General features: G+C 38.0%; 1 protein-coding gene across 4 annotated transcripts in view; it reads left to right on the top strand.

The window, feature by feature from the left end:
* Positions 1 to 13,628, top strand: part of LOC131429963 (glutamate [NMDA] receptor subunit 1) — a 641,009-nt gene that overhangs the window by 133,263 nt on the left and 494,118 nt on the right. Inside the window, exon 1 of one of the 4 annotated variants that reach the window (XM_058594512.1) lies at positions 589 to 854. The exons of 2 other annotated variants lie outside the window; for them this stretch is intronic. In XM_058594512.1, coding sequence (XP_058450495.1) covers positions 767 to 854 — 88 coding nt within the window. In that variant the 5' untranslated portion in view covers positions 589 to 766. Of the gene's footprint in view, positions 1 to 588; positions 855 to 13,628 lie in introns of those variants that run through there. One more of the 4 variants, XM_058594514.1, reaches the window with a different exon arrangement.

Genomic DNA, 13,628 nt, shown 5'->3' with positions numbered 1-13,628 from the left:
ATACTGACACCCTAATATATATTAGAGCGTGTTTTGTCGGTTACGTCACTTATACCATCATATCTCCGGAACCAGAAGTTGCTGTCATTTTATTTTCTAACTTGACCAATACCAAAATAGTAGCTTTAAAATGAGCCTAAGCTTATTGAAATCTTTGCACTTGATCAATGACCCAATAGTAGCTTTCAAATGAGCCTAAGCTTGTTGAAATCGATTCAGCCATCTCCGAGAAACTTCCGCGAGTTAGCAATGGAGCTACCCGAACGAGGATAGCGAGAATTGCTGACGAACACGTTAGCATCGGCGCCAGCCTGACGGGACAGACAAGAACGCACCTGAAGACATCGATCTATGGGAACGAAAAAGTCACGTCCACTAAAAAGTGCAATTTGGCATTATGAGTTGAAGATGCAATTGAATTAAAGAACAAAGTCAGTTTAATTTTAGTAAGTGAAACGAGTGGTTGTGCTTTTTTAAAAAGACACTTAGATTAGTGAAAATTTAACTGGAGGCTCCGGCGAGATCCTCGTGGACGGGAATAGAATAAGTGGTCGTGTAGTGAAAAAATCCTTTAAGGAAAAACTTAGTGACAAAATTCTTCAAAATTGATTAGTGCTAAATGCTGGTTATAAGAACCAGGTCACAATCCGGTTAAAGGAGCCGGAACTATAGATCACGAAGCGAGTGGTGAGACACTGTGTCGCTAGACCGATCGGCACCGCTGGACCGGAGTAACGTGACGTAAAACGGAGCAAACCAAACGTGCATGCTCACCGATTCCCCCGCCCCGAGGACAGCCAACGAAATAGACCAACGGACCAAACGTTGGCCGCACCCAGGACACGGTCCTTTATGTAAGTAATAATAAATATTTTTAATCAATAAATAATGAATCTAAAAAATAAGTGTTAATTAAAGTGACTGATTTTTTCTGATCAGTGAAAATATTCCAAGTAGACATAGAATCGTTTTTAGCCAATTGAAAAATAATTTTACAAACAATGGCGAACCCAATGCCAGCTTTAGCTCCAGAATTGACCATGCAACAATTCATTGAGCTTGGGAGATTACCTGATTTTGTAAAGGATCTACAACGTTTCGACGGAAGGCCGGTTGGATGTTGGAGGAATTTTTGATATGTACCGAGAAGCCGGAGCGACTGTCTCTCAAACACAGTTAATTGAAAGATCAATTAGAAGGAAGATCAGAGGCGAGGCCGCTGATGTTTTGAATTCTAACAACATTACTTATGACTGGGGGGAGATTAAAAATACACTCATACTTTACTATAGAGATAAGCGTGACATAAAAACGCTCGAATATGAACTAACTTCGATAAAAAAAATCAGCAACCGAGAGCTTGAGTATTCTAGCTATTCTAGAGTGAATGAGTGGTTATCTTCGCTCATCGCTCAAATTCAGGGAAAAAGCTGTAGACGCTTTCATTCGTGGCCTAGAGAAACCGCTTTGCCATTTATTAAAAACCTTTAACCCCACTACACTAAGTCAAGCATACCAATTCTGTCTTGACTATTTCAGCATGGATTAAAGATCAGCATCTTACCGAAACGAACATAACACCGCACATCCTAAACCAAGAGACTTTGAGGTGCCAAAACTTCCACCTCGGCCACCTCCGAGAATTTTTCCTCCCCCTTTAATGCCATATACAAGAGGCTTCCAGACAAATCCCTTCATGTCAAATCGGCAACAGTTCTCTCCGAACACATTTTCCCAAAATCGCCAACCATTCTCACCGAACCCATTTGCCCAAAACCGACAACAGTTTTCTCCGAATAGGCAACCATATCATTCCAATACATTTCAAAGACCAGAACCAATGGAAATCGACCAAAGTTTACGATCTCGCAATATAAACTACGGAAACCGACCGCAGATGGATTTAAAACGTCCACATCCGCCGTCGTACCAAATACCTCCCTTCAAGAGACAGGCACACCCCGTGGAAAATTCATTTGAATATGTCCACGGTGATTTCTTCGACGATTACGAACATGATCATTATCATACGTTCGAGCAATATTACAATCATAATGATTATCAAGATTTTCAACCACCGGCTCCACCGTACAATGAAAATAGTAACAGCGGCCGAACAACATCAAAACAATTTTGACGAACCCGAACCCACGACATCTAATACAACGAATTTTTTAGAGTGGAATCCAAGTTGGTGAGGCCGATATTGCCATACATCAACTTGAAGACGACAAATGGATGCATCTTTTTTCTAGTAGACACGGGAGCAAACATCAATTTAATTGACCCAAAACTGGCATGGTCATACAAAGCTTCAAGACCATACAACTTTGATGCCGCTAATATAAGTTGTGCTAATGGTACCTTCAACGCTACTTCAGCAATCGACATCAATTTTTTCTACCCTAAAATAAATCATGTCGCTAAATTTTTGCTACATAAATTTCATTCATATTTCTGTGGAATCATTGGAACCGAAATATTAACCGCTTTAAACGCGACCATTGACATTACCAACAAGACATTGACTTTGTATTCTGGCAATGAGAAACTCGTCGTCCCATTGCAAGAATACGTTCAACCAGAAAACTCGACAAATAACATTTTCCGTACAAAGCATCTCTCCGAAGAAGAAAATGTCAAATTAAATCAGATTCTCGAAACTACGAAAGAAGTTTTTCACAAACCCAACGAAAAATTTACTTGTTCAACATATGTTGAATGCATCATTAACACTGCAGATGACATTTCAGTACATCAAAAAATATATCCTTACCCTGCTGCTTATGTAGATGAGGTCAAGAAGCAAATCAACAAACTTTTAGATGATGGTATAATTCGACCATCGCGATCCGCCTGGACAGCACCGGTTTGGGTAGTACCAAAAAAAAACCGATCCGTCGGGTGAAAAAATGTTCAGAATGGTTATTGTCTATCGGAAGGTCAATGAGAAAACCATTGCTGACAAATATCCAATATCCAAAATCAGTTATGTTTTAGATAAACTAAAATGCGAAAAATATTTTACGACGCTCGATCTAGCATCTGGATTTCATCAGATAAAGATGAGAGGAAAAGATATCGAAAAAGGCGGGTGGGTAATGTCAGAGACATAACTGGATGTCGTGAATACGAAAACAATTGACATGTTCCTTAACACTTCCGAATATCAATTAGTTGATCAATTGTATGAATTATGCAAGCATTTTTCCTTTTTCACATTTTTCGCAAAAACAAAAAAGGCTTCATTTGATCTCGATTACTGTGAATTTCACACAGCAAAAAGCGCAAAAATCAAATTAAACAGTTCTAGATTTGCACTAAACTGAGGATATTTCTATTCGATTTGCGAGCAAGAAATCCTAATAGCTCTTTAGAAAACTTTTAGAGCCATTAGAACGGCTGATTTTGTGTAATGTTCTCCACCGTTGCTTTTTCACCAATGCAAATGACTGGCAGCTGTAACGTGATCGCTCTTGTCGGAAGCGAAACTAGCTTTGCAACCGAAACACAATACATCTGCTAGCAGTGGCGATAGAATCCAAACTGATCCAATTTTTGTTAAGAGGTTTCTTTTTACGTGATTTCGTCTGTAGCTTTTTCACTAATGGACGGTATTAACGACTATAAAAATAGTAGCATACAGAATTTTAATTTCGATTATTTCATTTTGGATTTGCATAATTCATTGAAAGAAAATATCAGGATGCTGTACGGGATTCATTCCTGCCTTTAAGAAGGACCAAATTGTGGAACTCACTACGATATTAAACACTGTTCGGAACATTTTCTCGAAAGATTTGTTGTACAGCAGCAGATATTTTGTTCTCTTCCTCAGAACGCGTTCTGATTGGCTGGTGTTGACATGGGCCAAATGAGACAGGTTTTTCAATAGTGTACTATAGAAATACTTCAATGCTTTTTTCTTTACACGCTTAAGTTGAACAATTTCGATTCTATTGGTAGTTAGATTACAAAAATCCTTTCACAGATCACTGAGCTATGACCTTTAAAAATACGAGAAAGGCAAACGCGCCTCATGAATTATCCTCTTTGATACTCGTTTATACCAAACATTTCAGAAAAGTTTAATTTTGAATTATTTGAGATTATGTCACACAACTGAATATTTTATCATAAAATTGTGATCATATTTCCGATGGCATTTAGCAAAAATTATGTTGATTCGTTAAATACAACAAGAGATATTCACGATCAAAAACTTATCACTCTCTCAGAGGGTAAATTTTGAAAAGGCACCCCATAGTAAAGTAAGTCGTATTCACGACAAAAGCAGCTTTTTCAATCAATAATGGAAAATACGAATGTACCCGGATGCCATTCGGCTTGAAGAATGCTCCCGCAATCTTCCAGCGAGCAATTGATGATGTCTTAAGAGACCACATAGGAAAAATATACAATGTGTACATCGATGATGTCATCGTATTCGGAAAATCACTAGACGAACATTTGACAAATTTGAAAACAATTCTAGAACACAGCATTTCTCCGGTACGAGCGACGATTTCTTCATAGTATCAACCGAAGCTCCAATTAACTCATTTCGCCACCAGGTGATCATAAAGAAAGGACCCGACAAAGTAACGACCATTCGACTCGTACACAAGAATTACTGTCCATATAAATGATATTAATGATCAATCTATTTTGCAGATACTGAAAAACAATTTTAATGCTAGTAAAGTTAGCGGGCTGTTAACAACAGTAGAAATTATGGGTAAAGTACAGAAGGTATATAGGAAACATTTCGGACATCAGAGATTATTGAAAATCCGCTTCGCACAAACACAACTCGAAGACATCCAGGAAGAGGACAGTGGGCTGTCATCCGAAAAGAGCATCAAAGGGCTCACAGGAACGTCGAAGATAATAAACTTCTAATTCTAAAAAGATTCCACTTCCCCAGATTAAAACAAAAATTACGGGATTTTATTGTTAACTATCAGATCTGTAATGAAAACAAATATGACAGAAGACCAATAAAATACCCAATCCAAGCAACTCCAATTCCAAACGCTCCTTTCAAAATAGCTCACTTCGGTATCCTATTTTTTGAAAGCGGTCATTTTCTTACATACGTAGATAAATTTTCCAAATTAGCTCAAATAAAATCCATACCCTCCAGAGCCGCCATTGATATTATCCCAGCTGTGAAAGAAATTCTTCTGAAGTATAATCCTCCAGAAATTTTAGTTATGGACGGAGAAAAATCCTTCGCAACAGGAGACTTGGTAAACTTTTACAATGCTCATCATATTAAACCTTACGTCACACCAACAGGGTGAAGTGAAATGAACGTCATTGTGGAACGTTTCAACTCTACCATTTTGGAACTGTATTGTATAATCAAACACGAAAATCCTGAAAAACCAGTCACTGACCTACTCTCCTTAGCACTCCACCAATACAATTCCTCCATCCATAGTTCCACAAAACACACTCCTTACGAAGTCATACTACCTTCTCCTCGCACACCAACGATAATAGAAAATGTTTTCAAAAACATTACAGAAAAACAAAAACCTGTTTTAATCCACCTAGTGGTGTAATGATGCCTTTCTCATGTACATATAATATTGTGGTATTCTATTCAAAAATTTTCTCTTCGATTTTTGAAAGAAACCAAGTGATTGTTTATGCATAACATACAGAATAAAACAGTGCTTTGATTGCGTAAGCCATCCTTAAGAAAACGACACTTCCGGCACCGGAATCCGAGAACCGGTATAATCGAAGTCGGTTCGTACGGCCACCAACTAACATGACACACAAACTCTTCTAGTACGCACCCTATAACTCAGGATTCGGAAGTCGGATCCGGATGAAATTCAGGAATTTCGTTTAGGATCGCAAGACCTTTCATTTGAATCTAAGTTTGTGGAAATCGGTTAAACCATCGCTGAGAAAAGTGAGTGAGATCCATTTTGGTATATATGACTATCGATTTGTGTAGTTTTTAAAACCAGTTTAGAAAAATTTTCACGTTTTTTGTTTCGCCGGTTTAAGTGACGGTGTACAATATTGAACACACTTTACCCTATAATTCCGGAACCGGAAGTCGGATCCGGATGAAATTCAGGAATTCCGTATGGGACCGGAATACCTTTCATTTGAATCTAAGTTTGTGGAGATCGGTCAAACCATCGCTGAGAAAAGTGAGTGAGATCCATTTTGGTATATATGACCACTATTTCTGGTACTTCCGGAAACGGATACCGGGAACCAGGATAGCCGGAATTGGTCTGATTATTTGCCTACTGATAATGACTATCGATTTGTGTAGTTTTGAGACCAGTTTAGAAAAATTTTCACGTTTTTTGTTTCGCCGGTTTAAGTGACGGTGTGCAATATTGAACACACTTTACCCTATAATTCCGGAACCGGAAGTCGAATCCTGATGAAATTCAGGAATTCCGTATGGGACCGGAAGACCTTTCATTTGAATCTAAGTTTGTGGAAATCGGTCAAACCATCGCTGAGAAAAGTGAGTGAGATCCATTTTGGTATATATGACCACTATATCTGGTACTTCCGGAACCGGATACCGGGAACCAGGATAGCCGAAATCGGTTTGTTTAGTTGCCTACTGATAATGACTATCGATTTATGTAGATTTGAGACCAGTTTAGAAAAATTTTCACGTATTTTGTTTCGCCGGTTTAAGTGACGGTGTACAATATTGAACACACTTTACCCTATAATTCCGGAACCGGAAGTCAGATCCGGATGAAATTAAGGAATTCCGTATGAGACCGGAAGACCATTCATTTGAATCTAAGTTTGTGGAAATCGGTAAAACCATCGCTGAGAAAAGTGAGTGAGATCCATTTTGGTATATATGACCACTATATCTGGTACTTCCGGAACCGGATACCGGGAACCAGGATAGCCGAAATCGGTTTCTTTAGTTGCCTACTGATATTGACTATCGATTTATGTAGTTTTGAGACCAGTTTAGAAAAATTTTCACGTATTTTGTTTCGCCGGTTTAAGTGACGGTGTACAATATTGAACACACTTTACCCTATAATTCCGGAACCGGAAGTCGGATCCTGATGAAATTCTGGAATTCCGTATAAGACCGGAATACCTTTCATTTGAATCTAAGTTTGTGGAAATCGGTCAAACTATCGCTGAGAAAAGTGAGTGAGATCCATTTTGGTATATATGACCATTATTTCTGGTACTTCCGGAACCGGATACCGGGAACCAGGATAGCCGGAATTGGTTTGTTTAGTTGCCTACTGATAATGACTATCGATTTGTGCAGTTTTGAGACCAGTTTAGAAAAATTTTCACGTTTTTTGCTTCGCCGGTTTAAGTGACGGTATACAATATTGAACACACTTTACCCTATAATTCCGGAACCGGAAGTCGGATCCGGATGAAATTCAGGAATTCCGTATGGGACCGGAAGACCTTTCATTTGAATCTAAGTTTGTGGAAATCGGTCAAACCATCGCTGAGAAAAGTGAGTGAGATCCATTTTGGTACATATGACCACTATTTCTGGTACTTCCGAAACCGGATACAGGGAACCAGGATAGCCGAAATCGGTTTGTTTAGTTGCCTACCGATAATGACTATCGATTTGTGTAGTTTTGAGACCAGTTTAGAAAAATTTTCACGTTTTTTGTTTCGCCGGTTTAAGTGACGGTGTACAATATTGAACACACTTTACCCTATAATTCCTGAACCGGAAGTCGGATCCGAATGAAATTCAGAAATGGGACCACGAGACCTTTCATTTGAATCCTAGTTTGTCCAAATCGGTTCAGCCATCTCTGAGAAAACCTAGTGAGATTATTTGACACATGCACACACACACACAGACATTGCTCAGCTCGATGAACTGAGTCGAATGGTATATGACACTTGGCCCTCCGGGCCAATTTTCACTAGTCGGTTTTTCAAGTGATTGCATAACCTTTCTATATGAGAAAGGCAAAAAGGATTTGGACTTCCATAATAAGGTCGCTAGACAACGACTAAAACACAAAAAAGGTTCAACAAAAATAGAATTAAAGGAGTAAATAAAAGTACAGTAACTATGGATGATGGAAGAAAAGTTCACAAAAATTATATAAAGATTAGAAAGATCTGACCAGGTTTACCTTTCCTCTTTACAGAGTTTTCATACTATTGGAGATATTAGCAGGCGAAAAATTGGAAATCAAAAGAATAGATCATTTCCCTATAATTTTATTTCATTCAGGAACAGCTAGGATACAAATTTCAGCCCATTATTATGTACACCACTTCAATGTTACGGCCTTAAGAATACATGTAGAAAATCTCAGGATACAATTTGATGAATTGAAATCTAACCAGTTTACGAAGCTCTCAATTCAGAAATTCGAACAAATTTATCAAACCTTATACAATTTAGCACCTTCTAGAAGACAAAGACGCTGGGACAGTCTAGGAACAGTTTAGAAGTTTATAGCAGGTAGTCCCGACGCCAATGACTTAAAGATAATAAATTCTTCCATCAACGACCTTATTTCCAGTAACAATCAACAAGTTAGAATAAACCAGCCTTAAACTTACAGATGAAAGAACTAGTATACAAAACCAAAGAAGCAATAGAGCTTTCAAACACAAAATCAGCATAAATACATTCCATTAACATTTTCCTCAATTTAAGATATTTGTCAGAAAAACTAGAACAAATCGCAGATAGCATATCATTAGCTAGAACCGGAAACCTAAATGAGAAAATTCTTAGTCAGGAGGAAGTAAACATTTTGTATTAAAATATAATCAACCAAAATGTCGCAGTTCATAATGTCTTGGATGCACTCAGTTATGCAGACACCACGATTGCCACGAATGGCAAGGAATTAGCTCTCATCATAAAAGCTCCCATCTTGGATAAAACTACAAGGATCAGCCCCATGGGGTTGTTCGAGCCATTGATGTGGAACAAGGCAACAAAAATTTCTAATGATCGACATTTTCAATTAATCGTCACACTTTTGAATCTGCAAATGCACGAGAGTCTGCTTTGTCTTTATTATGAACCAACACCGAACACGCGAACCCAAAATATAGACTATATTTTTCATGATTTGTATTTAATTTTTAGCCGACGAAATTACATCAATAGCCCAAATGTATGCAATTATATGTTTGTACATGCTTGCGATACAGATATCGATATTTAAGCATCTTTTCGCCGAGCTTGTGTTCAAGTTTTGTATGCAAGTAGTTATTTTTATAGCGTTTCTCTACTACCATTCTGCGATTTCGGTTGAAGCGATAAACTTGTTCTCATTATCAATCGAGTTCATCTTATATAAATAAGAAATTAATCTTATGCACTCAAAATTTACCCTGGGGTAGTTGTCAATTTCTCAGGCGAAACGACATAACATGGGATTTCATCCAATCTTTCATGACACAAGATCAGGGCATAGCAATTAAAGCTTTAAATCGTTTTATGGCGTTTTTTTTCTTGCTGTCTAGCAACAACTTACCTCTAGCAAGCTACGTGTAGGACTGAAACGTTAGCTATAATTTTGCTTATATTTATAGCTTCGTGTGCTTCCAACAGCTTCGCTTTTGCATCGATTGACCAATCAGAGCGCTGCTTTCCCTTTGATATATGATATATGATACAATATTGACTGAGTTGTAATTGTTCAAAATCTGACCACATTTCTACATGTATTTTTCTTGAATTTCTAGTTTGCACCCCTATATAGAAAACAAAAATGTGTTCCACATTAAAAGGATATTTAACAAAGTTCACATCTTTCCTGTCATAGCTAACCACAAGCAAATACATCTGATGAAAAGAAACTACCTAAGTCACGAAACTGGCAATTTTATCGTTAATTCATTCAAACCTGATATATACAAATTAGTTGAAACTGAAATCGATAATTCCAGATGCATTCCAGCCTACTCTCTGGTCAACAAGCAGACTGTAATTATACAATGAACCCGCCTGAACACGAAATCATCGTTATAAATGATGCAAATATCATCTTAAACTCTAACAAGAATATCTCATTCACATCAAATTGTGAAATCATCAACCGTACTCTAAGCGGCACTTTCCAAGATTGCGAAGTAAACATTAATAATATCAGTTACTCTAACCGACCCGGGTTGGCGGTTCAATGCATAGGACGCTGGTCTTACAAGCCAGTTGTCGTATGTTCGAGCCCCGACCTGGAAGGATTCTTAGTGTCAGTAGGATCCATAGTACTAGCCATGCAATGATTCTGTACACTAAGAATCCGCTGCGAAGTCTGCTGAAACAGAAAGGCCAAATTCCACAAAAGGAATGTAATGCCAATACTTTGCTTTTCTTTTACTCTAACCGAATGCAGGACATAGTTAGTAAACCACTTCAGCTTCCCCTGGAAGGCCTCACAATACACAAACAATTCACCATAGCCAACCTAAGTTTAGAACACTTACTCAATTTACACATGGAGGCCATAAGAGAGATGGATTACATCCGATTAAATCAAACCAGTTTGGCCTGTTTTTGGGGGACTCATTTCTCTCCCATGTATGATAATAGTCATCATGGTTTTATTCAAAATTTTCTCCTGCATCGTTATTAAAATACAGCAAGTAACAGAGACCACATCAAACCAGGAGCCAGAGAGAGATATACAACCCAGCTTAGATCATTGACACTTAAGGATGTGATTCGTACGGAACCTCATCTATAAGAAGGGATGATTTAGCAATGGAGCTTCCCTAACGAGGATAGCGAGAATTGCTGACGAACACGTTAGCATCGGCGCCAGCCTGACGGGACAGACAAGAACGGCGACGGAACATCTCGCACCTGAAGACATCGATCTCTGGGAACGAAAAAGTCACGTCCACTAAAAAGTGCAATTTGTCATTATGAGCTGTAGATACAATTGAATTAAAGAATAAAGTCAGTTTAATTTTAGCAAGTGAAACGAGCGGTTGTTCCTTTTTTTAAAAGGACATTTAGATTAGTGAAAATTTAATGGTAAAAAATCAACGCGTTTTGACGGTTACGTCACTTCATCACCAGAACCAGAAGTCGCAGCCAGTTGATCTTTGCACTTGATCAAAGGCCCAACAGTAGCTTTCAATCGAACCTAAGTTTGTTAAAATCGGTTCAGTTATTTCCGAGAAAATTGCGCGGTACAAAACCAACGCGTTTTGTCGTGAATACGACTTACTTTACTATGGGGCACCTTTTCAAAATTTACCCTCTGAGAGAGTGATAAGGTTTTGATCGTGATTATCTCATGTTATATCTAATGAACCAACATAATTCTTACTACAGTCCATCGGAAATATGATCACAATTTTATAATAAAATTTTCACTTCTGTGACATATTCTCAAATAGTTCAAAATTAAACTTTTCTGGAATGTTTGGTATAAACGAGTATCAAAGAAGATAATTCATAAGGCGCTGTGGCAGGTTCTTTCTTTAAAGAAGAAGTCTGGTTCCCGTCTTGGTTACCGAATGAATGTGTCTTTATTTTTTGCATTTTGGTTTTTATAAAATGTACAAATTTTCTCTGTGTACGTGTAGGTTTGACGAGTAGTCTTGAGACTTGACAATTACATGTATCGAAAAGGTTTTGGTAATAATTATATGGAGAAGGCTAATGTTTAATAAACATCGCTCGACCCGCAGCGATGGCAAGAACAATTGAAGTTATTTATTTTCCTTCGCGCGAGGCGGAAAATCCACGCCAGCGGCGCGCATGGTTTAAAGTGTTTATATTCATTGCGTTACTTTGCTTGTGCGCTGTAAGCAGTTCAAGTTTTTAAGATAGGAGGACCGTTTTTGGTATCGAGCTTAATTTTGGTCATATCGGTCCAACTCATAAAATATTTAAAGTTTATGATTTGTAAAGTACCGATGTATCAAATCATAAGACTGTATGTGCTACGATGTATGGCTGGTTTCCGTACAAAGTATTCTCAAGAATACGTTTACAATGTAACTACATTGTGTCGAAATGAAATGAAATGAAATGAAATGAAATGTAATATTGCAATTGTTCTGAGGGTTTAACGTAGAAGACGTGGTGGTTTTGTAATTCCGCCACAGCGTGTTTGCTTTCTCGTATTTTGAAAGCTCATAGCTCAGTGATCTGTAGAAGGATTTATATAATCTAACTACCAGTAGAATCGAAAAATTTTAACTTGAACGTGTATTGCAGCAACATTGAAGTTTTTCAATAGTACACTATTGAAAAACCTGTTTGATTTAACCCATGAAAGCATCAGCCAATCAGAACGCGAGATGTTTGAATCTATACAATAGCATTCATATAAAAGTTGAGAGGTTCGTTTTTCCTACCATTTGCTGAGCAACTGTTCCCGAAACAAGACACGAGAGCAACATCGAGGACCTGTCGTCTCACTGTTTCCCGATCTGAATGCACGAGACACCGTCAGCACAATGACACCGAAAATCGGTAGAAAGGCAGCCAAAAAGTCCAGCAAGACCCATTGCTGAAACAAGACACACACGAGAACCATATCAGATCTCAATATTTCCTATCAAAAGATTCATCAAGATGGAAGCTAAATTAATTTGCACCGTCACTAACACATTCAATTACGAACGGCAAATGTTTCCACTTGATTTGGGCATTCTACTTTCCAGGCGTATCAGAACTGGTTAAACTTAAAGCAATCCTAAATATTTCTTTATCACAGTGATGTGGTCGTCCTGAAAAGGACGGGGTTTTCAACTCCTCATCGTTACGGATGGCCAGCTGCAGATGGCGAGGGATGATTTTCGTTTTCTTGTTGTCATGGGCAGCATTATCGGCCAATTCCAACACTTCGGCAGCCAAGTACTCCATCACTACCGCCGGATAGGCTGATGCATCGGCACCAACACGCTTGGCGAGGTTTTCCTTCCGGAGCAGACGATGGATTCTGCCAACTGGGAACTGCAGACCAGCACGGTTCGAGCGGGACTTTGCCTTGCCCTTAACTCTTACTCCTGTGTGCGTGTTTCTGCGTAAAAATTCCACAAGATGCTGTTAACAGCTCGACTGCCAATTCAGTATTACTGGCTGCTGCTATACTAACTCTCTCTTTTATATCGTTTCACTGTTTCCCGTTCTGCCTACAGGAAAGGAATTCTAACAAAGGGGACGTCCCTACACCGTTGCCAGTAGCGGGTATAAAATGAAATGTGATGTGAGAAATAGCGTAATTTAAGTTAAAGCAGCTACTCTGAACGTGCGAGACACCGTCAGCTTGATGGCACCGAAAACCGGAAAAAGGCAGATTTGTACCGTTACTAACACATTCAATTACGAAAGGCAATGCGAAAGCGAATGTGATGATGATGAACACATCTTTATACTAGTATGGGGTCGTGTGAAAATATGCCATGCGATACAGGGTTGCAATATATACAGGTTAATCTGCATTTTATTTATACATACATATATGTACAGATTAATCTGTATTATTATTATTATTATTATTATTATTATTATTATTATTATTATTATTATTATTATTATTATTATTATTATTATTATTATTATTATTACTATTATTATTATTATTATTATTATTATTATTATTATTATTATTATTATTATTATTATTATTATTATTATTATT

The sequence above is a fragment of the Malaya genurostris genome, chromosome 2 (assembly GCF_030247185.1).
Source record: "Malaya genurostris strain Urasoe2022 chromosome 2, Malgen_1.1, whole genome shotgun sequence".
Taxonomy (NCBI): domain Eukaryota; kingdom Metazoa; phylum Arthropoda; class Insecta; order Diptera; family Culicidae; genus Malaya; species Malaya genurostris.
Note: the sequence above shows the minus strand (reverse complement) of the source record. Positions and strands in the feature narration are given on the sequence as shown.